Source organism: Arachis stenosperma, chromosome 3 (assembly GCF_014773155.1).
Source record: "Arachis stenosperma cultivar V10309 chromosome 3, arast.V10309.gnm1.PFL2, whole genome shotgun sequence".
Lineage (NCBI taxonomy): Eukaryota > Viridiplantae > Streptophyta > Magnoliopsida > Fabales > Fabaceae > Arachis > Arachis stenosperma.
The window spans coordinates 46,623,055-46,647,854 of record NC_080379.1 but is presented as its reverse complement, the minus strand read 5'-3'; the positions used below and the strand labels follow the sequence as shown (position 1 = coordinate 46,647,854).

The 24,800-nt window shown below is 34.0% G+C and overlaps 1 protein-coding gene across 1 annotated transcript; it reads left to right on the top strand.

Annotated features, from left to right (window-relative positions):
* Positions 1–15,035: 15,035 nt before the first annotated feature.
* Positions 15,036–18,321, top strand: LOC130965850 (translation machinery-associated protein 22). Its single transcript, XM_057890611.1, has 7 exons — positions 15,036–15,377; positions 15,536–15,625; positions 16,208–16,260; positions 16,383–16,464; positions 16,547–16,614; positions 16,704–16,787; positions 18,006–18,321. The coding sequence occupies exons 1-7, from the start codon at positions 15,230–15,232 to the stop codon at positions 18,060–18,062; spliced, it is 582 nt and encodes a 193-aa protein (XP_057746594.1). The 5' UTR covers positions 15,036–15,229; the 3' UTR covers positions 18,063–18,321.
* The last annotated feature ends 6,479 nt before the right edge of the window (positions 18,322–24,800 follow it).

Here is a 24,800-nt window from a genome sequence, read left to right as displayed (position 1 = left end):
ACACAAGGTAGTCCCCATTCAATTGAAGGACTAATTCACCTCTGTTGACATCTATCACAGCTCCTGCTGTGGCTAGGAAATGTCTTCCAAGGATGATACACTCATCCTCTTCCTTCCTAGTGTCTAAGATTATGAAATCAGCAAGGATGTAAAGGCCTTCAACCTTTACTAACTCGTCCTCTACTACTCCATAAGCTTGTCTACCAATTGTAATGAGAACAAGGCAGGTTGTACCTCAATGATCCCCAGCTTCTCCATTACAGAGAGTGGCATAAGATTTATCCCTGACCCCAGATCACATAGAGCTTTTTCAAATGTCATGGTGCCTATGGTACAAGGTATAAGACTTGCCAGGATCTGTCTCTTTTGAGGTAAAATTTGCTGAATCCATGTATCTAGTTCATTAATGAGCAAGGGAGGTTCACTTTCCCAAGTCTTATTACCAAACAACTTGGCATTCAGCTTCATGATAGCTCCTAAATATTGAGTAACTTGCTCTCCAGTCACATCTTCATCCTCATCAGAGAAGGATAGTCTTCAGAGCTCATGAATGGCAAAGAAGATTAATGGAATCTCTATGGTCTCTATATGAGCCTCAGATTTCTTTGGATCCTTAATAGGAAACTCCTCTTGCTTGAGAGACGTCCCAGGAGGTCTTCCTCACTAGGATTTTCGTCCTCCTCCTCCCTTGTGCATTCGGCCATATTGATTACATCAATGGCTTTGCATCTCCTTTTGGATCTCTTCTGTATTGCTTGGGAGAATACTGGGAGGAGTTTCAATGACTTTCTACTCAGCTGGCCATTTGTGCCTCCAGATTTCTGATGGAGGATCTTGTTTCACTCATGAACTGAAAGTGGCTTTTGACAAATCAGAGACTAGATTGGCTAAATTAGAAGTGCTTTGTTCAGAATTCTCTGTCTATTACTGAGAAGATATGGAAAAGGCTGCTATTGCTCAGCCTATTGCGTCCACCTTGTTAAAGCCTTGTTGAGGCTTTTGTTGATCCTTCCATGAGAAATTTGGATGATTTCTCCATGATGAATTATAGGTGTTCCATAAGGTTCACCCATGTAATTTACCTCTGCTATTGCAGGGTTCTCAGGATCATAAGCTTCTTCAAGTTGCCTCTTAGTACTGTTGGATGCATTTTGCCATACATTCAGACTTTGAGAAATCATGTTAACTTGCTAAGTCAACACTTTGTTCTGAGCCAATATGGCATTCAGAGCATCAATTTCAAGAACTCCCTTCCTCTGAGGTGTCCCATTATTCATGGAATTCCTCTCAGAAGTGTACATGAATTGGTTTTTGCAACCATGTCAATGAGTTCTTGAGCTTCTGCAGGTGTTTTCTTTAGGTGAATGGATCCACCTGCAGAATGGTCCAATGACATTTTCGAAAACTCGATAGACCATAATAGATATATCTAATATGGTCCATTCTGAAAACATGTCAGATGGACACCTTTTGGTCAACTGCTTGTATCTTTCCAAGCTTCATAAGGGATTCACCATCTTTTTTTGAAGGTATGAACATCCACTCTAAGCTTGCTCAGCTTTTGAGGAGGAAAGATTTATCCAAGAAGGCTGTGACCACCTTATCCCAGGAGTCCGGCTATCCTTAGGTGAATCCAACCATATTCTGCTCTCTCCAGCAAAGGAAAGCATGAGCCTGTAGACTTCAGGATCTACTCCATTTGTCTTAACAGCCTCACAATCTACAAGACTCAGTTAAAAACTTGTAAGGATCTTCAGATGGAAGTCCATAAAACTTGCAGTTCTGTTGCATTAAAGCAACTAGTTGAGGTTTAAGCTTAAAATTGTTGGTTCCAATGGCAGAATGGAGATGCTTCTTCCATCAAACTTGGACGTTGGTTTTGTGAAGTCACAGCATTCTCCTTGCATTATTGTGTTGGGTTCGGCTGCCATCTCCTTCTCTTTCGAAAATTTTGAAAGGTTGTTTCTGGATTGTAGTTAGCTTCTTTCTCTTAGTTACCTCTTCAGAGTCCTTGACAGAGAAGAGAAAAAGAAAAAAAGAAAAAGGAATCCTCTATATCACAGTAAAGAGGATCCTTATTATTAGTAGAGGAAGAAAGGGGATAATGGAAGGAGAGGGATGAATAGTCTGTATAGAGAGTAAGGATAGGGGAGGTGATAAGAGATGAAGAGAAGTGTTAGTAAATAAATAAATAAATAGAAAAAGATGAGAGAGGGATTTTCGAAAATATTTTTGAAAAGGAGTTAGTTATTTTCGAAAATTAAAGATAAGATATAATTAAAAATTGAAATTTAAAACAATTAAAAAGAATTTTTGAAAAAGGGATGAGATATTTTCGAAAATTAGAGAAAAGTAGTTAGGTGGTTTTGAAAAAGATAAGAAACAAACAAAAAGTCAAATAGTTAGTTGGAAAAGATATTAAAATCAAATTTGAAAAGATTAGAAGATAAGAAGTTAGATAAGATATTTTGAAATCAAATTTTGAAAAAGATAAAATTTTTGAAGAAGATATGATAAAAGATAAGATAAAAAGATGTGATAAAAAGATATGTTTGAAAAAGATTTAATTTTTAAAATTAAAATTAATTACTTAACTAACAAGTAACTACAAGATATGATTCTAGAATTTAAAGATTAAACCTTTCTTAACAAGAAAGTAACAAACTTCAAATTTTTTTAATCAATCACATTAATTGTTAGCTAATTTTTGAAAATGTGATATAAAGATAAGAAAAAGATTTTGAAAATAATTTGAAAAAGATTTTTTGAAAATTTTCGAAAAACAAAGATAAAATTGAAAAGATATGATTTTTGAAAAAGATTTTGAAAAGATAAGATTTTTAAATTTTTGAAAATTTGACTTGACTTGTAAGAAATAACTAATTTTAAAAATTTTTGACTAAGTCAACTCAAATTTTCAAAAATTATGAGAAAAATAAGGAAAATATATTTTTTTTATTTTTGAATTTTTAATTATGAGAGAGAAAAACACAAACATGACCCAAAACATGCAAATTTTGGATCAAAACACAAGATGCATGCAAGAACACTATGAATATCAAGATGAACACCAAGAACACTTTGAAGATCATGATGAACATCAAGAACATATTTTTAAAAAATTTTTGATGCAAAGAAAACATGCAAGACACCAAACTTAGAAATCTTTAATGCATGGACTCTAATAAACAAAAAATGCATATGAAAAACAAGAAAATACACCAAACAAGAAAACATCAAGATCAAACAAGAAGACTTACCAAGAACAACTTGAAGATCATGAAGAACACTATGAATGCATGGAGTTTTCGAAAAATGCAAGAAAAATTTTTAAAGCATGCAATTGACACCAAACTTAAAAATTGACTCAAGACTCAAACAAGAAACACCAAATATTTTTTATTTTTATGATTTTATGATTTTTTTTTTTTGGATTTTTATTAATTTTTTTTCGAAAATATTTTTGAAAAAAACGAAAAAGAAAAGAAAAATTTTGAAAAAGATTTTTGAAAAGAAAATTACCTAATCTAAGCAACAAGATGAACCGTCAGTTGTTCAAACTCAACAATCCCCGGCAACGGCGCCAAAAACTTGGTGCACGAAATTGTGATTCATATGTTATTGCATTTTGTAAAATTCATTGCTTTTTCTTTCCCTGGCAATGGCGCCAAAAACTTGGTGCCAATACCATGGTTCACAACTTCGCACAACTAACCAGCAAGTGTACTGGGTCATCCAAGTAATACCTTACGTGAGTAAGGGTCGATCCCGCAGAGATTGTTGGTATGAAGCAAGCTATGGTCATCTTGTAAATCTCAGTTAGGCGGATTATAATTGATTATGGATTTTCGAATAATAATAAATAATAAACAGAAAATAAAGATAAATAACGTAGGATAGAAATACTTATGTAAATTAATGGTGGGAATTTCAGATAAGCGTATGGAGATGCTGTGTTCCTTCTGAATCTCTGCTTTCCTACTGCTCAAATTACAGTTTTCTTACATCATTCCCCTCCATGGCAAGCTGTATGTTGATTAAGGAATCTAAGAGATATGCCCCGGCCTAAGGTAGAACGGAAGTGGTTGTCAGTCACGCGCATTCATAGGTGAGAATGATGATGAGTCACGGATCATCACATTCATCAAGTTGAAGTGCAACGAATATCTTAGAATAGGAATAAGAGAATTGAATAGAAACAGTAGTAATTGCATTAAAACTTGAGGTATAGCAGAGCTCCACACCCTTAATCTATGGTGTGTAGAAACTCCACCGTTGAAAATACATAAGTGAAAGGTTCAGGCATGGCCGAATAGCCAGCCCCCCAAAACATGATCAATAGTCTCTTAAGATGAAGAATAAAATAAAACTAAGACCAAAGATGTCTAATACAATAGTAAACTATCCTATTTATACTAGACTAGCTACTAGGGTTTACATGAGTAAGTAATTGATGCATAAATCCACTTCCGGGGCCCACTTGGTGTATGTTTGGGCTGAGCTTGATCTATTCACGTGCTGAGGCTTCTTTTGGAGTTGAACGCCAAGTTGTAACGTGTTTTGGGCGTTCAACTCTGGGTCGTGACGTGTTTCTGGCGTTTTACTCCAGACAGCAACATGGAACTGGTGTTGAGCGCCAGTTTACGTCGTCAATTCCCGAATAAAGTATGGACTATTATATATTGCTGGAAAGCTCTGGATGTCTACTTTCTAACGCTGTTGAGTTCGTGCCATTTGGAGTTCTATAGCTCCAGAAAATCTATTTCGAGTGCAGAGAGGTCAGATTCCAACAGCATCAGCAATCCTTTGTCAGCCTCCTATCAGAGTTTTGCTCAAGTCCCTCAATTTCAGCCAGAAATTACCTGGAATCACAAAAAAACACACAAACTCATAGTAAAGTCCAGAAATATGAATTTAACATAAAAACTAATGAAAACATCCCAAAAAGTAGCTTGAACTTACTGAAAACTACATAAAAACAATGCCAAAAAGCGTATAAATTATCCGCTCATCAATAATTATGATGAGTCAATCTCGCTTAGTTAACCCCTAACATCGAGGAGTAGGTCAAGCAAGCATAATTGACCTCAATCCATAAGTTCTAGCTAACTTACCAAATTAATTAATAAAAAGCTAGCGTCAATGGAAACATGAGTCAACTAACTACTCAAGAATTATCATTAAATATCGGACATTAATACTCTAGTATCCTAGGAACTCAAATCCCAAGTCAAGGTGTGAAAATCTACTCAAAATTACCAAGTGGAATTTTGACAAACACTTGGTGGGCATAAAACCAATGAGAATTCGTAAAGGAAAATAAAAACTATATCCAAACTATTCACAATATCAACAATAAACATTCAATCAAACATAAACAAGGCATAAAACATTGGATTCATCAATTGAAACTTCAAGATACCAAAACTGCATATATAATTAAATTAACTTGAACCATAAGAAAATAAAAGCTAAAGTAGTGTAATTAAGGAGAAGATTAAGAGTACTTACAATAAAGATGAGCAAAATCAAAGATCAAAACTTTCTATAAAATGCTACGATGAACCACCCTAAGAGGGCACTCCCTAATCTACACTACTCCTACCCCTAATGCATTTTCTACCTAAAAGAAAAGTGTCCTAAGCTCCCCCCTTCATATGGCTTCCATTCCTCTTGATATAGCACTTTCCATTTAGCATAAAGCCTTCCAAAACTGGGCCAAAGGCCCCCAAAATCGCAGATCACGTGTTTCATTAATGAATCCACGTGCAGGGACCTGTGCGTATGCACAGATGTGTGGGCACACACACTTCACTGAATTTTCACTTGTGCATTACGCACAGCTGGTTGTGCGCACGCACACTTCTGATTTTTGCCTTTGTACGCATGCACGGGTAGTTGTGCATACCACTACAAGAGAAGCGGATACTAGCGGCCAGGAATTAGCGTTTGTGGTCGAACTCGCCGCAAATTGGCAGATTCGCGTCGGAGGTGAGCTGCGATTTGGCAGCAGCTGCAAAACTGCCCTAGATAGTGGCTGTTCAGTAAAACCTGCTGCCATTCAACCGTTTTGGTATATATAATAAAAAATTAGTGTATTCTCTTCCAATCTTCCTCGCGCACGAACACAAACGGGAGCAGAGGCGCAAAACACACCTTCGCGTGCGAATCCTTGCCGCCGTGTAGCTCCGCCCGTCAGTAACAGTTGCATTGCACTTCCCCTTACTGGTGGGTCCATTGCCGATCTGTTCCTTCCTCCCTCTGGTCCCGTTCTTGGTTCAGGTTATTGGTATCTAAAAAATCCTTTTTTCAATTTTGTTTTGTTTTCTTTTTGGTTTCAGATTTCAATTTGGTGCAGATTAATCTTTTCCTTCTTGATTTGGTTTCAATTTACCCTTTTATTTTTCTTTTGTTCTCGCCAAGAACACAGAATAAAAGGGGTGAAGCAAAATCCAGTCCAGCAAGTCAAAATTGGTACTACAGTGAAGACTTGCAACACGCTGCACCTCCATTATGGGTCTTTCTTATCTGGTACATGATGACATTTTCCTTTCACTATACCCTTTTTTGTCCAAAATTTGTCTGTGATAAATATTATTTGTTTGGGTACAATTCATCCGAAGTACTTGATTTCTTCACAAAGTTAGAGACTTTGCTATTGTGCTTAAACAAATTAAGTTAACATATTTTAAGAATAATCCACAATTGACTTCCTAATTATTAATGCAACCACCAGGAATACAACTTAACTCACAATGAAATTATATTTCATATTTCATAATATAAGAACGTTATGAATAATGAGTCATGAATGTAAATAATGTTATGGCTGTATGTTCATGTTATTTATCATGTCCTGGCACAAAACCCAAGTAAAGAAAAATCACAAAACACTAAAAATCATGCAATTTTAGGGACTAAATGTCTTGTAAATCGTAGCATGAGACATACAATTGTAATTTGTAAGGCTTCAAGTGGATGTGGCCATTCTTTTTATCAGACTAGCGCTTTCACTATGGATTCTACATTCTTTCATGGTTTAATGTACAACTTTTTCTTGATTTTGGTTGTACTTTAATTTTATTTACAATGCCATAGTCCTGTGTACAGAGTTAGACACACATAGAAGAAGAGATAGTGGCAATGTTTTGATTTTATTCCACTATTATAAAACTTTGTCATGTTTCAAGGCCAGAGTTAGACACACATAGAAGAAGAGATAGTGGCAATGTTTTGATTTTATTCCACTATTATAAAACTTTGTCATGTTTCAAGGCCAGAAACCTAAGTCCTGTCTCTTGTGTAAATTAGAGATAGTAGCAATATTTTGAATTTTTGATTTGGTATTTTTGTGGCTGATATGAGATTGAATTTGGGTTTGTACTTGATATTAATATACATGGTATATTAGTTGGTCTGTCAATATTGTTTATGATAAAGGGCACTATCATCTATAAAGTTAAATATGTGATGAATTATAGTCACTCCCCTAATCTTAATTTAGTGTCAAATCAAAGCTTATATTTTGGATCCAAGTGTAATTGCTCCATCATCTGAAATTGGTTCTGAGATTTTCTACAAACATGATCAATTAATCAAGGAATTGGCCTGAAAGGTTATGGTATTAACATAATTCTCACAAAAATTGGAACTTTTTGTCATCAATTTGGACTTTGCTCCATATATAGTTACATATATATAGGTTGCTTGCCTTTGGGTGATCTACGTATAAGCTTTTGCTTCTTGAAAAGATTCCTTTAACATAAAATCGGACAACTTTGTAAGTTTCTACATTTGGCATTGTTTAATCTTTCAAATGTGGCAGGAAAAGGAAGTAAATCAGCTTAATCTTCCAAATGCACGGCTTCAATGCATGGATCAATGGTTACCAGTTTATTCATGGTTAGAAACTTTGGATAAGGATGAGGTGGTTAAGTCCAAGGATATTTTTGAGTGGTTAACAGAGAACCCCAAGGTCTAAGAACAGTTATGCTCAAGGCATTCTAAATATCATTTGATGCACTACATCAAAAAATGCCATTTAAAGATATTGAAAAAAAAGAAAAAGGTATTCATTTTTATTTATTCATTTCTAAGAGGGTACTATTTTGGCATATCCATGTTTGAAGGCAGCTTCATCCTTGCCATTCTTAATTTCTTGTATCTAATTTAATATGGTTGTGTTCGTCTTCCATCTTTCATGTCTATAAGCATTTAAAAGACTTCATACTCAGTTCAGGTGGTATCTCCCCTAGTTATTATGAGCTGTGTGGAGATGTTATTGATTTCAATCCATCACATCTCCCATGTCAATTTAGTGAATTTACAAACCACACCTAAAAAAAAGAGGGAGACAGTTGGCATTGGTGGAAGCTTTTAAGTTAGATACTGTGTAAATTTAATGGCTTTGCTGGCTATTGGTTACCTATGTGTGAAAATAGATGATTCCTTGCAATACTGTACAATTGGTAATGCTCTTATATATATATATATATATATATATATATATATATATATATATATAACATGCTACTTGTTAACTTGGACAGGGTATAGAAAAGCCTGAGAAAGACACTTTATTGATGGTTCATAAAGATGTAGCGATGAAACACGCATACCCGGTTCCAAGTATGCTCTATCCCTCTTATCTTTTAAGTTTTATATGGTAGTGTACAGAAGAATGCTTGTTTCACTTTCGGTCAGCCAAAATTGACTCGCTTCTGTGAATTAGCCTATATGTAGGACATAAGGAGCATAGTGGGCTATGACTTAGTTTTGGGGAAAGAGAAGAGGTCTGGGGATCAATTATGAGATTTTTGAAAAGTAATGCAGAATGTAATTATTAATTTTCTATTTGTGATCAAATTTATTTTATTGTCAATACATTGTGGGTTGAGCTACTCTATCGACGAGAATGATTATTATTCACTCTAAATTACTCCTTTTTCTAAATAACATTTAATTTTCACTCTCCTGTAGCCTTTGCAGCCTTCAATGTATAGGTCTGTGACCTATAGTGGGAAAGAGTTCTATGATTTTTAGTTTATTTCTTTATTTTGAATAGGAAGATTTAGTTGGATTTGCGGTGTTTAGTTCAAGATCTTAATTGTACTCATAGGTCTAACCCATTTGTAAATATGTTGGTTGGAAGCGGTTCATCTCAATTGTCTCTTACTAGGAAACAAATAGCATACTAGCAGACCATTTTAAACTCGCTTTATATCTGAGTTAGGCTTTTTCAATTTGTTGAATAGTTAGGCATTTTTCTCATGCAATCTAGACTGGAAATTTCTGCAGTACTATAACCAAAGCTTCTTCCTTCATCTCTATTTTGCAAGTAGTTCCATAAATAACCTGTCTAAAGATAGCGATTTGTACATGGCAAAAAGAAACGAAACCTATCAGAAATATGACATATAAGTGAAATAGCAGATTTTCACTTAGTATTCTAATGAGATAATCATCAATTTTATAGTATTATTCTCTGCTAACTTATTATGCAGTAATTTACGAGGATTGGAATAATTTGGCAGTGGTTGAATATTAGTCTTCCATAATGGGGCTTATAAACTATGCAATTCTGGTTGACTTGTTACTTCACATTCCTTTTTCACTTTGCATGACATGATTTAGTGCAAGTTAACTTATTAGTCGAAGTTTTTTTCTGGCTAATTGTAGAAAAAATTAGGTAGCTTTGTGGGAAAACAATTTTTTTTATATAACAGTGAAGATTGTGGGGGTTATAAACCTTTGCTAATTTTTTTTAAAAATGACTGTTGAATTGCGGCGGTTGTTAGCCACCAAAATTTTTTTTAAATCTGTTTTTAAATAGCGGCGGTTTTAAAGGTTTTAAAACCGCCGCAAATAATTCATTCTACTTAGCGGCGGTTATACCAACGGTTGCTGAAAACCGCCGCAAAATCAACTCCCCACACCCTTATAGCTTGCGGTTCTTCAACTGCTCGTGTTCTATTTAGCGGCGGTTTAAAATCGCCACAAATCGATAAAAAACCGCCGCTAATCTCCGTCTCTTTGTAGCGTACGCACACTTCAGTGTGTGTTTCCTCCTTATTTTCTTCATATGTTCTCCCTTTGTACATGATTCCTTCCACTTTTGTCTTGCCAAACTTGTCTCTAGGACCTAAAATCACTCAACAAACATGTCATGGCATCGAATGGCATAAAAGTGGAATTAAATTCACTAATTTAAGCACAAAAATGCATATTTTTATATTTAGGTTCAATTTAGGGATCAAACACAAAAGTATGCTATTTTGGTACTTAAGTGTGAGTTTATGTGATAAAATCCATTCAAATCAAGCTAAAATATATTATCAATTATGAACTCATCAGCGTACCACAATCCTTGCATCTACCCAGGGAGCTCAACCATCTCATCGTAGAGCAAGTAGGACGAACCACACCCTTGCATATACCCGGAGAGCCTCAACTAACCAACCTGGAGCAAGTGGGACATACCACAACCCTTGCGTCTACCTAGGAACTACGTTTTGATATGTCCATGAAGAACAGAGGAGGAAATCCTAACCTCCTACCATCTCGCTGGAGGCGATTTTAAAATACCAAGAAAAACAAAGAAGGAGATCCTCACCTTCCACCATCTCACTGGGGTTGCACTTTTGAGAAAGAGTGCTCGAGATTAAAATAGTCATATTTACAATCAAATTACGTCCGATATTATATTTATAATTAACATATAGTTCTTCAGATTTATCTCCATTACACCCCCATCATCCCCTTTTCAATTAACATCAAAATACTTCACTAAGTCACTCTAGTTAACCTACCCAAAGTACTTTGTAATTCTAAGTCTCTGGCTCTAATTAAAGAATATAAACTACTTATTTTCTTTTAACCTAATATACTCTTGCTCGTCCTAAATCTTAAGCACTAGCTATCAGACCTTAAGCAGTAGATACAGAGGTTTAGAAAGCTAGAGGATTTTTCAAACATGTCCCCGTACGCGAGATTATAAAACAATGAGAATCCTCGCGTTGCATGGCATATCGCATACGCATGCACCCCTTTTCCTCAAAAAGCTACTAGGTTTCAGAAATCACATTTTTGTACCAAACTTTGAACGCGCATAACTTTTTTGTTAAAAATCATTTTAGTCCATTCTTCGAACGATATAAACTTCACGAACCCAATTTTTATTTGAAACAAGTTTCACAAAATTTGGGGGTTCGAAAATTAAATTATGGCCCATCGAAGTTGGTCAAAAATCAAGTTTTTACTAAAAAGTTCAAAACCTCATTCTTTTCGAAATCTCGACCTAAATTCATTTATTCCACAACCAAAACAACACCAACATATCCATGCCATATTTCATACACTTTCCATTCATGCTACCACATATCAACATACAAGTCCTTAAATCTATTCCATAATTTCTTTCATGATACCTTACCAAATCCAATATTATTCATCAACATTTCACATTATATATATACACACACACACACTATATATATACTCTATCCAACTAACCAATCCATTTAGCAATTTCCAACAAAATCACTGATTCTTCAATGATTCATATAATTCAACCAATCCTATGGTCAACTAGTCTAAGTTTTCACATGACATTATACATTAACTATGAGAAACCAAAATCATACCTTGACCAATTCCTCCCTAAACTCAAAATATCACATTTCAAACTTCCAAGACTCCATGTCAAACCCAATGATTCCAGTCACCAAAGTTTATTCCAAGAGTTTCAATTTGATAATTCAACTCCAATTCAATACAATATCAATCTAATTCATATAATTCCTCAAGATTAGTACCAGGACACATAAAATTGGACAAACTACAAGGGTTTAAAGTTTTCTTATCTTATCCATTGATGATTGGAGAAAAATTCAACAATTATCCAATGTTAAATTGTACCTAAACCACCAAAATCATCAAATTCACTCAAAACTCAAACCAAATTCGTGGAAAGAGGGGCACAGAAAACTGGGTGCGAGATTTAGAGGTACTCACCACTTTATTTAAATAGAATTGAAGAGGATGAGACGAACGCGTGGTTACAAATAGTTCGTCAATCATAGCTCCGAATTGAAAGTTATGAGCTAAACAAGTGAGGAGTGAATAGTAGTACATGAGGGTTCTCTTCCTCCTCATTCTCACCATTTTGCACACTCTCTCTCTTTTTAGAATCTTTATTGCTGAAACAAAGGGTGAGGGTGATGATATATAGGTTGGACTTGGCCTCAATATGGGCCCGATTCAATCGATTTAGTCTGTTGGCTCAACTTTAGACCAAAATTTTTTAAATTAATGCCATAATTTTTATTTTTAATATTTCTATTTCTCAAAACTATAAAATTTAATTTCTTAATTTTCTTAAATAATAATTAATTTATTAACTAATTATTTAGGGTTTAGAAGTACTCTAGAGCTTGACCACAATCCTAACCCTCATCGAATAAAAAATTGCTCCAATCATAACATGTCTCGCTCTGGGTTGGGTAATTATTAACTCAACCGGGTAAGGTAGATCGAGTACCTGAAGATGCGACTCTAATTTCCACACTAAGACACTTTGATATTATTCATATTTAAGACTCTTTTAACTAGTAAGAACCACCCTTGTCAATTCTTAAAATTGTCATTGTACCGATTTTAATGCTCTTTCTTTGATTCTCAATTACAATCAATTTCTTACCGAGACTTCCACTTGAGTAAGAATAATTTTTTATTTTTTATTTCTTTTTTATTTTATAATATATATATTAAATATAATATATATTTATTTTTGAATTTAATTTTAATACACTGATAATGTAAAATATTTTACAGTCATTTAATTATATCTATTAGTTTAGATGACCATCTATGCAGTTTATACAAAAACAGTAATATTATATGACCAACAAATATTATTATTTTAGGCCAGCAATAATTTACACTCACATTTACAAAAATTTGCACACAAAAAATATATAATTTGTACTTATATATTTACTAGAGTTTTTACATGAGTCAATAATGTTTGTACCCATATTTACCAAAGTTTGTATACATGAATTAGTAAAAATTTAATTATTGAAGACCATTTTGGTATTTGTGTTGGTCAAATACTGACCGAAATTACTAAAAATTACTAATTTTCAAAAATTTTTAATATAAAAGATAGTTATTTTTATTGATGTGACGATGTGTAATTGAATGCACATAAAAATAATTTTATACTAACAACGTATTAAATTTTTTTCAGTTATTCCAATTAATTGGTTAACCTGTAAACCTCCAATTCAATAGTGATGACTAGTTTTATTTTTGGAAGAGTAAAGACCCAACTCAACGTTTGTTCATTTTTACGAAGGACAAGGCGCCCCTTGTCTAAAAACAATGACACTTCAGTTCTCAATCTTTTCATTCTTGGATAATACGACTTCTCTTTAAAAATATCCGTTAAAAAGTAACAAAAATTGGTTTTGTGAGAATTTTGTTTATAATTTGTGAGAATTTGAAATCCCCACAAAGTTCTTTTCAACAATATAACCAACTATGACCATTACTACCACCACCTTTTCATTCTCGTAATTATCACTTCTACTTCTATTATTTCTATTATGTAATCATACTTTATTACCATTCTTATCTCCTCTATTGTCATCATTACTAATACAAATATCATCAACGTTAATATTATCTTATTTCATTTCTTGTTCGATGCTATTTTTTCCTTTAAAAGATCTTCATACTTGTTTTACTCAAATTTTGTTAATGTTTAAAAGAAAAGGTGGGTATCTCAATGTCGTAATTGTAACGTCAATAGAAATTAAAAGGAATGAAATTAGAAAATAAATAAAGAAATATAAAGTTGCCGAGGCAAAGTAAATTGTAGAATTAAAAGAAATAAAAAATTAAAGAAAGGATGAAGAAGGAAAGCTAAACGTAAAAGTAAAGAAATTTTATTAATAAAAATTGGAAAGAAGCAAATTACAAGTATTTTAGTTTAGAGGAATTACTTAAGATTTCTAATTTTTATTCTGTGATGCTAAAGAGCTGAGAGCGTTTTGAATTTTTAAGTGTTTTTTAAAAGAATTGAACTCCCTGTAATGTTTGCTTAAAACTCCATTTATAGACTAATCTAATGCCTAATTGATAGTTATTTCTATAATATGTTTGCTAGTTTTTTCCTAAACTTGAATTAACTATTTCTGCTCTAATTTTCTTGACGACCGTTTTGCACTCTACTTTGATGCTATATGTTGATAGCTGCTCTCACACATAATATGTCCTATAATTTAGGCCTAATTTAAATTATAAATAAAAACTGCTCTTTTTGATGGTGTCAATTAGAACCTTTTCTTAATATATTGAAACTGACTTCATAAATTAATAATAATATCTTGTATTTATTTACTTAAAATAACTTTTTTTAAATAATAATATTTTTTGTCTAACAGTACTGCAATTATTTTTTTTTTTGACATTATTTTTAACAATAGTTTTTCTTTACTTAAGTACCACCAGTTAAAAAAATTTTTAAAAAATAAATTTATTAATAATTTATGAAAATTTAAAATTTCTATAAATTACGAATAAAAATTCTATAAAATTATTTTTTTATTATTTAACAGATTCTTTTTAAAAAAATTATATTATTCTAAAATAAAAAAAGTTAACGAAAGTATAAAAAAAGAATTTAGATCCTCTAAAGTTTGAATTTTACTTTAGAGAGTAAAATGTGATATCTCACCATTGATTTTATAGGTGGGATTAATAATAAATATAAAAGAAAAACTATTCAATGGTAGAAGAGCACACTTTACTCTCTAAAGTGAAATTCAAACTTTAAAGGATCCAAATCCATAAAAAAATGCTTTGTCTTTGGTAAAAAATAGACAAAGACTAAGTTGAGTTTTTACTTTTTACTCCTCTTCTTGGAACCCAATGGTTAGACAGTTTGTTTGGCTGTGGTCTGTGGCCTGTGGGTTCTCGAAACGACGACGTCTGCTTATTACAGTTAGCAAAAAGCCCTTGCGGTTCTAGAGTATTGAGATTTGATCAGGCATTGCCTTTTCGAAGAGCTGCGTCACCATAACGCACCGTTTCATTCCTCTTCCTCACTCAGTCCCTATTCCTTCCTCCTCTTCTTTTCTTTCCTCCCTGAACTCTGCGCAGTACAATCACGCGAACCACATAAAAAGGGTTTCTGGTTTCGTTGCTCCACACAACACAATCAACAATGGCAGACAAACCCCAACCGGTTCGGGTAGTGTACTGCCCCGTGTGCTCTATGCCACCCGAATACTGCGAATTCGGACCCGATTTCGAAAAATGCAAACCCTGGTTGATCCAAAACTTCCCTGACCTATATCCCGATCTTCTCAAAGGTAATCAATCTTTCCAATTTTTAAATTTTTATTTTATTTTTTCCTGAACAGCAGTTACAATTCAAATTTCCCAATATATTCACTGTGAATTTATTTATTTTGAATTTGAAACCTAACTCCTTCGAATTTGTTTGTTCATTTTAATTTTGACGGCGCAGAAACGAATGAAAGGGATGCTGATAAAGTTGCTGATAAGCTTCAAGGTACCGGTATATCTTCGGGGTCTAGTGATGGAGCTGCTACCTCAGGTTTTCTTCTTTTTTGTTTTTTCTTTTCCCCTTCGCTCATTTATTTATATATCTATTTTGCTGCATTGCTATTTGATGTTGAAGATTGGAGTTGTGATTGGTGAATTATGCGGTGATTTTATTTCAGAAAATGGTTATTAGTTCTAGCAAGCAAATGCAATGGTTACTTGTGTTTCTTTTCACTTATTTTGGGTATTGTTTTGATTGGAACAACACTCATATTTTCATTGTGTACATTTGTCTAGATATGAGTACTATTATGTCACGGAATTCCATTTCATTTTCTTTTTTCAAATGAAGAACAAAAGTGTACATGGAAGTAAGGCCCCCTCCCCACCCCACCCTTCTTTTTGTATTTTTTCCTGGTAGTTTTCTTCTTATGAAATGCAATTCATAAAAGTCAACGTTTCAGACCTGACATGTCAGTGAATTGAATATTTTGCTTTGTTTACCATCATTTATTCATTTCAGTTTTGTTATTTCACGAGTTTGATAAATTGGATGTTGTTCTTGTACTGCTTCCGAATTGGTTATAGCCAAAGCATTTTGAAGTCCTGCTGATGTTATATTGTTATGATTTAGCACCAAAGCAAGAAGAGGTCAAGCGTCTTCCTGGTGGGAAGATAAAGAAAAAGGCATGTCTTGGAATTTTTTTGCTGCTCTCAAATAAAAGATTCTCATCAATCATCATCATCATTTATACTAAATGCCATCATTCCAATCATTTGATATGTTCTTAACTTGCTTTTTTTTACAGGAGAAGCAAGAGGTTGTTATTGAGAAAGTCATTCGTAACAAACGAAAATGTATCACGACTGTGAAAGGACTAGAACTTTTTGGTAAGCTATAACTTCATTATCGCAAGACACTCATTAACAGATGCTATTAATATTTAAGTCATTCTATTTTATTGCATCCCAGGTGTCAAGCTCAGTGATGCTTCAAAGAAACTTGGTAAAAAGTTTGCTACAGGAGCCTCTGTTGTAAAGGTGAATAACTATTAGCTTTTAGGTGGTGGTCATAGTTGTTTAATAGATGTAATTGATATCTTATACTACTGTGGATTGATTGGTGTCAGGGTCCAACTGAGAAAGACCAAATTGATGTTCAAGGGGATATATCTTATGACATTGTGGAGTTCATTACAGATACATGGCCTGATGTAAGTGACTTTGATTTCCAGTTTGCTATTTAGTTCTGATTTAGTATGTTGAAATATAAAGCGTAGCACAAGTATCTTGCTCAAGCAGGGTCCGGTAAAGGGCCGTATCTGAAGGCTGTAATGTAAGTAGCCTAACCAATAAAATTTACTGTTATCATGATTTAGTCATAGTGTCTGTTATCAAATTGTCATTAATTTGTGAAGAGAGGGTGCTTGCTATTGGATGTTTTAATGTCACTATAGGAATGCATAGTAAAGAAAGTTTGTCTCAAAGTGTTAATGTGTTGTATGCCAACCTATGTGATTTATGAACACTTCATTTACAAAGGGTACAACTTTTGAATGGAGCAAAGACATTTTACTTGTTTCTTTTATTATAACTAGTAACATTTGTTTATTTTCTTTTAGTCACCTAATTATCTTGATAAATTGGACCAATGGATTTATTAGTATTAACAATCCTGTGTAATGTTGATGCATAACTAGTTAGCCAATACAATGGTCTTCCCCAAAAAAGTGTTTTACTTTTTTTTATTAGGTAAAGAATACTTCTTGTCCTGAATGTTTTCAAAAAGTTTCAAAACTACCCGACGTTAATTTAATCCAATTTTGTCCCTATCGATTAAAACAAGTTTCAATTTTACCCCTATCGAACAGTCCACAGTTAGTCAACTTGTTTTATTTGCCTCCAAACCCTACCCTTCCTATGATCTTCCCCTTCTCTCTCGCAGACCTTCCTTCTCTCTTCCCAAACTCAGCAGTAGCAACACCACCCCCTCTACAAGTCGTAACCATCACCGCCACTGCCTCTACCGCCACCCGTCCTCTGCTCCTTCACAAACCAACTTGTGAGAAAAATGAAGTGATCATATAACTTTCTAAAGCAAATATAATTATGAATAACTGTAGAAATTACAGGGGATGTCATTCTATTTCCTTCCCTTTGTCTTAAATAGATAAATTGGGAGTTCACTAACTTCTTGCAGTCCTCATGAAATTATGACAAGATAACAAATGTGAAGTAATGGTACAATATGCTGGAAAATATGGATCTATAACTAAAACCGAAAGTTTTGATCAAGTGGGTTGTCTTTTGCAGTTGATAACTTTTGTTTTCGGTACAGGATTTGTACTGTCACCGATTTTTGATAACTGAGTTTCCTTTATCCCAATCTTTTGGAACTTCTTTATGATGGAAAACCTATCTTCCTCTTGCAGGTCCCAGAAAGTGCAATTTACTTCATAGAGGATGGAAAGAAGGTTCCAGCTGCTTGATATTGGAATCCTGAATTAATATACTTTGGACTGATGGCCAGACTTAGCTATATTTCTGTAATTTTGAAGTAAAGGGTTGATAAACTTTGTATCTCATCTTTTGGCAACATGTTTTTAGGTATTTAACTATTACTGTAGTGTGACATGATCCCTGATGATGGGCATCAGCGTATGTATTTACGGTAAAACTATTCCCGAGTTAATAGTTTGCGTATATACTTATTATATATAGAAGCAAAAGGAAGAAAAGCTTCGATTGCTTCGTTTTTGTACTTGCATGAAGGATTTAGCTATTTAATGGAAGCTGAGGATTTATTTTGCGAAAAAAAAAAGTTGTTTCACATGTATTGCAATATTCAATTATAAAATCCAACTCTAACCTGGGATTTTTCTTAAATAAATAAAAAAATTATTTACGAAAATATATAATTTGTAACATTTTTATTGATTTACAATCTATCACTTATCTCGTTTATAGTGTAAACAAATGATGAGATAAGACATGATACGACGTGCATGTATGATATTTGCACACGTGTGCATTATGCTTGTCTTGTTTATAGTATAAATAAGATATACACGGTGTTATTTAGTTTACACTAATAAGAAGGGCGTATATATATAGAACTCGTTTACAAGGTGATTTGAAGTCATTTTTCATCCATTTCTTCTAATTTTCTCCTACTTCTAACCTTTTCTAATCATATTATCGAGGTACTTGGAGATTATGGCGCGCACAGATGCATGAGATGAGAACATCAACTGCTTAAATGCGACGTAACATATTGGTGGGACAATTGATTTCCGGGTTAGTATTGTTATATTGTTATTTTCATGTTTAAGTTAAATATGCATGTATCTATAGTCATGATTAGGGTACCTTTATAGATGTAGTATATGTTAGGTGGTAGAATATATTGTTAATAAGCGTGAATTGATAGGTATGGCTTAATTTATTTGTTAAATTATTTTATTAAGTAAATGTTTGTTGCATTTTGTTATTTATTTAATTTGATTTCTATATTTTTAATTTTAATTTTGATAATTTGGTAGACAACTTTTTTGGTAAGTGTTAATGGATAGATATGATTTAACTTATTAGTTAAATTAATTTATTATGTTTATTTCATTTTGTTATTTATAAACTATTTGATTTTTATATTTTTAATTTTAATTTTGATAGCTTGATAGATAACTTGTTTTTAACTGTTATTCAATGTTTTAATGGGTCTTATGATTGTTTGGCATGTTTTTTTGACATTTGATTTTTAAAAATTAATTATTCTATTTCCAACTGATTTATGAAATGTCAAATACTTGTTTAGTCTATTTTTATTGTTTTTTTATTTCGAAATTTTAATGTTTACTTTTGAAATAGATTTCTTATTCCACTTTTTATTTATCAGAGGCATCGCCGACTTCTCTGTAGGGGAGTGAGTCACACGCTTGCACCACAGGATGCCATTGTCCCTTACTTGAGAGAGGCTGGGTTTGGCGACACGGTGTGACTTAGGGACTTCGTGTTTGACAACTCCCTGATCACTGCATTCATAGAGTGCTTGATGAGCAAATACTAAAACTCACGGATACTGGCAAGTGCACCAGATCGTTCAAGTAATACCATGACGAGTGAATATCGTTTCCACGAAGATTAAAGGACTAAGCAAGTAAATATCAAGTTGGATTTCTAATTAGATCGAATGACCTAAATTGATGAGTGGCTGAACCGTGTCTTGCTGGAACTTTAGAATGTGGAATGCTAAAGAGGAAGTAGTGAACATGTGATTTGATTGAGAGATAATACCGAGTGAGAATGTCAGGGGTTTGGAGATGTTTAGTTCCCAGGAGAATTAAACTTTGTTTATCTATTTTAATGCATGCAAAGACCTTTTTCACGGTAAATCATAAATAACTGAATCCTAATTCCTTGGCTCCTCAGCTTATCTTCAATTAATCAAACGCCAATTCCTTGGTCAACCGATTAATTGAAGAGGTTTAGCACAAATTTGATTTAGTTTCAAATAAAATTCAAAAGTAGTTCTGAGGTCGAATTATATGTCACATATTCAAACTAGCCCTAGACAATTAAAAATTATAAGAAAAGCAACGTCACACACTTTTTAAACCATTATTCCTAGTCAATATTAAAAAGTCATGAGAATGAGTTTTCAAGCTGTAATTTCGATATTAAGTTTTTCAAAGTAATAAACAGAATTCAAAACAGAATTAACATATTTTTCAGTACTAATAATTCTTTAAAGAATGAAGAACGAAAACTCAATAATGAAATAGGTCAATGCAATACATCAAAATAGAATAAGACTTATCTTAATAATCCATGAAAGCATAAACAGAGCTCCTAATCCCTTTGACAGATGAATTAATGACTCGTGGAAAAAGATGAAAAACAAAAGTGAAGGAGAATGCGGCTAGGTCCAGATTTTCTTTTCTGTGAACAATGTCACTTATTTATATACTAGATTTACCTAAAATTCAAATTTAAAACTAAGTCTTATCTTTTATGAAGAATAAGATAATTAATAACAATAATTTAAATTCTAATTAAAACCAAATTAAATTAATTTATATCCTAATAGAATCTTCCACAACTTGGATCGAGTTTGCACTTTCCAGGGAAGTGGGCTTGGTTTGGCGTTGCACTTGGGCCTTGGCATGGCACACCAATCTTGATTTCGGCTTGGGGCGTTGCACGCCTGGGTTTGGCATGGCACGCTAAGATGGTGCACCTTCCAAGAGTTGATGGCATGACACACCTTAGAGTGGCGTTACACGCCACCTCCTTCACTCTTCAGGAGCGTTACACGCCTTTACATGGCATTGCACACCAACTAAAAATGTCTTCGAAGTTGTGGCACGCTGGTGAGTGGCGTTACACGCCAACTTAAATGCGTTGCACGCCTGGTTGAGGAAGTGGCACACCAACTTAGTGACCTCCCAAGGGTCGTGGGCGTGGCACACTGATAGTAAGAATTATCGTTGGTAAAGAATTTCACAAAAATAGTTACGCTGCAAGTATAGTTCTACACCACTGATAATTCTCAAATCAAATTTAGAAGTATGGTTGTCACAAAGTCAACCCCAATATAAAGTAACCGAGAGTATTGGTCTCGGGTCATCCTCAAGAGAATGGGCAAACATATGCATCAATATTAGTTAGAATTCCGGGGTTGGGAGTCATAAGCGAGAATTTAAACTACTAAGCTTAACATGCAAGGAATCTTAAGGTGCAAAAAACTAAATTCAAGAAACTAAAGCAAAGTATGAGCAATTTTTAATCTAACAAGGGAACATATAAAACTAGTTCTACTCTAGAGCTAAGTAAACAACTAAACTAACTATAATAAGAATCAAGCAATTGGACTTTTTTTTGGGTTTCAAATATGAATGATAAAAGAAACTCTTAGCTAGGCATAGGAATTGGAGTTACCATCCTTGTCTAATAACCATATCTTAACAATTATGAGGAACCAAGCTCATTAAGTCTACCTCTATGCTTGAAGTACGTATAATGTCTACTTCCAAGCTTGAAGTATGTTAAATGGCTTGATCAATCTCAACTTATAAGTCCCAATCCAACTACTAATTGACTTAGTAGTAGATTGGTGTCAATGGGTATCAAGTTGACCACTAGGGTTCTCAAATCACTAATTCTATTAGCCCTAATGACTCAAGTTTACCCAATTCCCTTAGCCTAGGCCAAAAGTAAAGAAAACTACTCCATAATCAAAAGAAACATTTTATCAAACACATGGTATGCGTTAACAAAAGACATATTCAATTTGCAAATCAATTGAGAATTACAAGTACCCACTAAAAATTATCAATGGAAAATAACTCAAACAACATTATTAATCATAGAAAATATCAATGCATTAATAGAAATTCAAGACCCAAAGTTCATAAAATGAGAAGAAAAAGGGAAATAACAAGAAAACATAAATTCAACACAAGATCTAAACAAACTTATACTAGAGAACTCAAATTAAGTAATTCAAACTAAAATTTAACAAGATCCAATTCAGAATTTCAACAAGGGAAGATCAAATCAAACTAAATCAAGAGAGGAATAAGAGTTTCTTTCTCTCTCTAAGAACAAGAACCCAAAACTAGCTAAAATGGTGTGTAAAGTGTGAATGATTGATCCCCCCTTTCCCTTATCCATTCCTGGGTCTTTTTCATGCAGAATCAGGTTGGATTTGGGCCTGGAACTCCTCAGAAATCGTCAGCCATGAGTTCATTAATGAGGTCACATGCTGAGCGTCACGCATGCGCGTCGGTCAAGCGTGCGCGTCATTTGAGTTTTTGCAATCCACATGTACGCGTCAGGCACGCGTACGCATCAGTGGGATTTTCGCTTAGCCACGCGAATGCGTCAACTTTTGCGCGCCAATCCTAGCAATATGCTCCGATGCGTGCGCATCGACCACGCGTGCGCGTCGCGGCTAATTCTCCAAAGCTCAATTCTTCATGTTCCTTCCACTTGTGCATGCTTCCCTTTCATCTTCTAGGCCATCCTCGCCCTATAGATCCTGAATCCACTTAACTAACATATCATGTCATCGAATGGTAATAGAAGAGGATAAAAATATAGCATTTTTGCGGTCAAAGAAGCATGTTTTCAACCATGAAGCAAAATTAGGAAGGAAACACAAAACCATGCAATTTATATGAATGAGTGCAGAAAATATTGATAAAACCCTCCAAATACTACACAAGATAAACCACAAAATTGGGGTTTATCACACGCCCCTTGCTGGAAGTGGCATGCCAAATCTGTCTCTCTTGGTGGTGTTACACGCCAATTAGTGGAGTTACACGCCACCTCTTTCTTTGGTTGAAGGCGTTGCATTCCCTATTGTGGCGTTGCATGCCAACCCCTTTGCCTAGATTCATGGCTTTAAACTTAATGTGTTTTGCATTACATGTTGCTCCCTTTGCTTGCGTTTGAATGATGCATCCTTTGCTACTTGGTTTTCTTCTCTTTTACCTGGATTTTCTTAGAAACACTTAGAAAATGTATTAGCAAAGTGTATCTCAAATTAATTGGTTTAGATAGAAGAAACTATAATTAACTATATGAAAATATTAAAATAATGCAAGAAAAACTGCTAAAGATACGGACGCATCACAACACCAAACATAAAACTTTGTTTGTCCTCAAGCAAAAAGAAAAGAAAAGAATTGAACTTAATGAAGGAGAATTAAATCTCTTTGAGTGCTCATGTCCAACTCAATAGTGGAGTTTTTCAATCTCATTGATCATAAACGGTCTTCTCTTATCTTAGAGGATCGTAAAATCTTAGAATCTAGAATTTTCATAAACTCAAATCCGGATGGTATTATGAGCCTCTTTTTTGAACTTATTTGATCCTTGAGGTCATTGACTTATATTTTTAACTGGGAGAGATGTTTAAAGTGTTAACTCTAGGTGCTTTGTCTCAAGGCGGCTCTTGATTGTGGACTTTCAATCGATAATCCCGGGATAGTTGGCCCAAGTTATCGGGTGATAAAGCACCCCTCATATTTAATTACCTAAGCCTCTCCTTGACACAGTCGTACCATAAGCACATAACTAGGTTTTTCTTTTCCAAGACATCGATACGCAGAGCCTCTTTGGGCTTCTAAATGTTTTGTTTCAAGGCGACTCTTGATAATGGGATTTCAATCAACAATCTCGAGCAAGTTGGCCCAAGTTATCGGGTGATGAAACACTCCTCGGATTTAATAACTCAAGTCTTTCCTTGAAACAATAAACACCACAGGCACATAATTAGGCACTAGTCATTGGTACTCAGAGCCTTATTGCTTTTTGAATCTTTTGATCCTTTGATGTTTGGATCTTTTTCTTTCTTTCCCTCTTTTTTTGTTTTTTCTGTTTGATTCAAGGATTGTTGGATATTTAGAATCTCATAATACGTCTCTAAATTTTTATTTATGGACATTCTGTCAACCATTCTTTCAAGATCACTTTGACTCTAAACCCATGGGATATGATCATACTTGCTACTGACCACCACTTTTTAATAGGACTTCTTTATTGATTCAAATTCCTCCACTAGAGGCAACTCTTTTTCATGATTCTTGGAGTGCTTGGAGGACATTACAAGTAGTAAGCTTAATGAAGGACAAAGTAAACTAAAGAATAGACATAATGCAAATGGAAAAGTATAAGAAAATAAAGATATAAGAAAGAAAACAAAAGAAAAAAAACTAACCACCATCCACAGGTATTACCAGAGGCATTATTTATCCTTGTTGCTATCTTCATCCTTGGTCTTAGTCACACACCAAACTTAGAGTTTGGTCATACGCCAAAATGATGAGGAGTATGGGGGAAGAATAGAATGCTGAGTCTTATGTGATAATGCATGCATGCAAAATATTTTTTTTTTTGAAATATAAAATAAGATAGAAATGTAGGCAGAAGATGAAGGATGCATGCAGATGAAAAAAAAAAAGGAGAATCCAATTATGGAGTGAAAGAAGAAAAGAGGAGAAACTAACCACGGTTGGGTTACCTCCCAACAAGCGCTCTTTTATCATCACTAGCTTAACGTTAAACCTTTTAGGTTGGGGTTTAGGATGCTTTACAGCACCTTCCGGTGCCATTTTTCGTTGAGTATGCACCATCCAGCTCTTTGTCGCCTTTCCTCTTGGAATTTTTAGCCATCTCTTTTATCACTGCCCATGCCTCATCCGGTGTTCTTTTTTGTAAGG

What these genes read in the sequence shown, in the direction of transcription:
- LOC130965850 (XM_057890611.1), top strand. Translation starts at nt 15,230, where the DNA reads ATGGCAGACAAACCCCAACCGGTTCGGGTAGTGTACTGCCCCGTGTGC. An exon ending in GAAAGGACTAGAACTTTTTG is followed by an intron (nt 16,465 to 16,546) that starts GTAAGCTATAAC and finishes ATTGCATCCCAG; the next exon opens with GTGTCAAGCTCAGTGATGCT. An exon ending in CAGGAGCCTCTGTTGTAAAG is followed by an intron (nt 16,615 to 16,703) that starts GTGAATAACTAT and finishes GATTGGTGTCAG; the next exon opens with GGTCCAACTGAGAAAGACCA.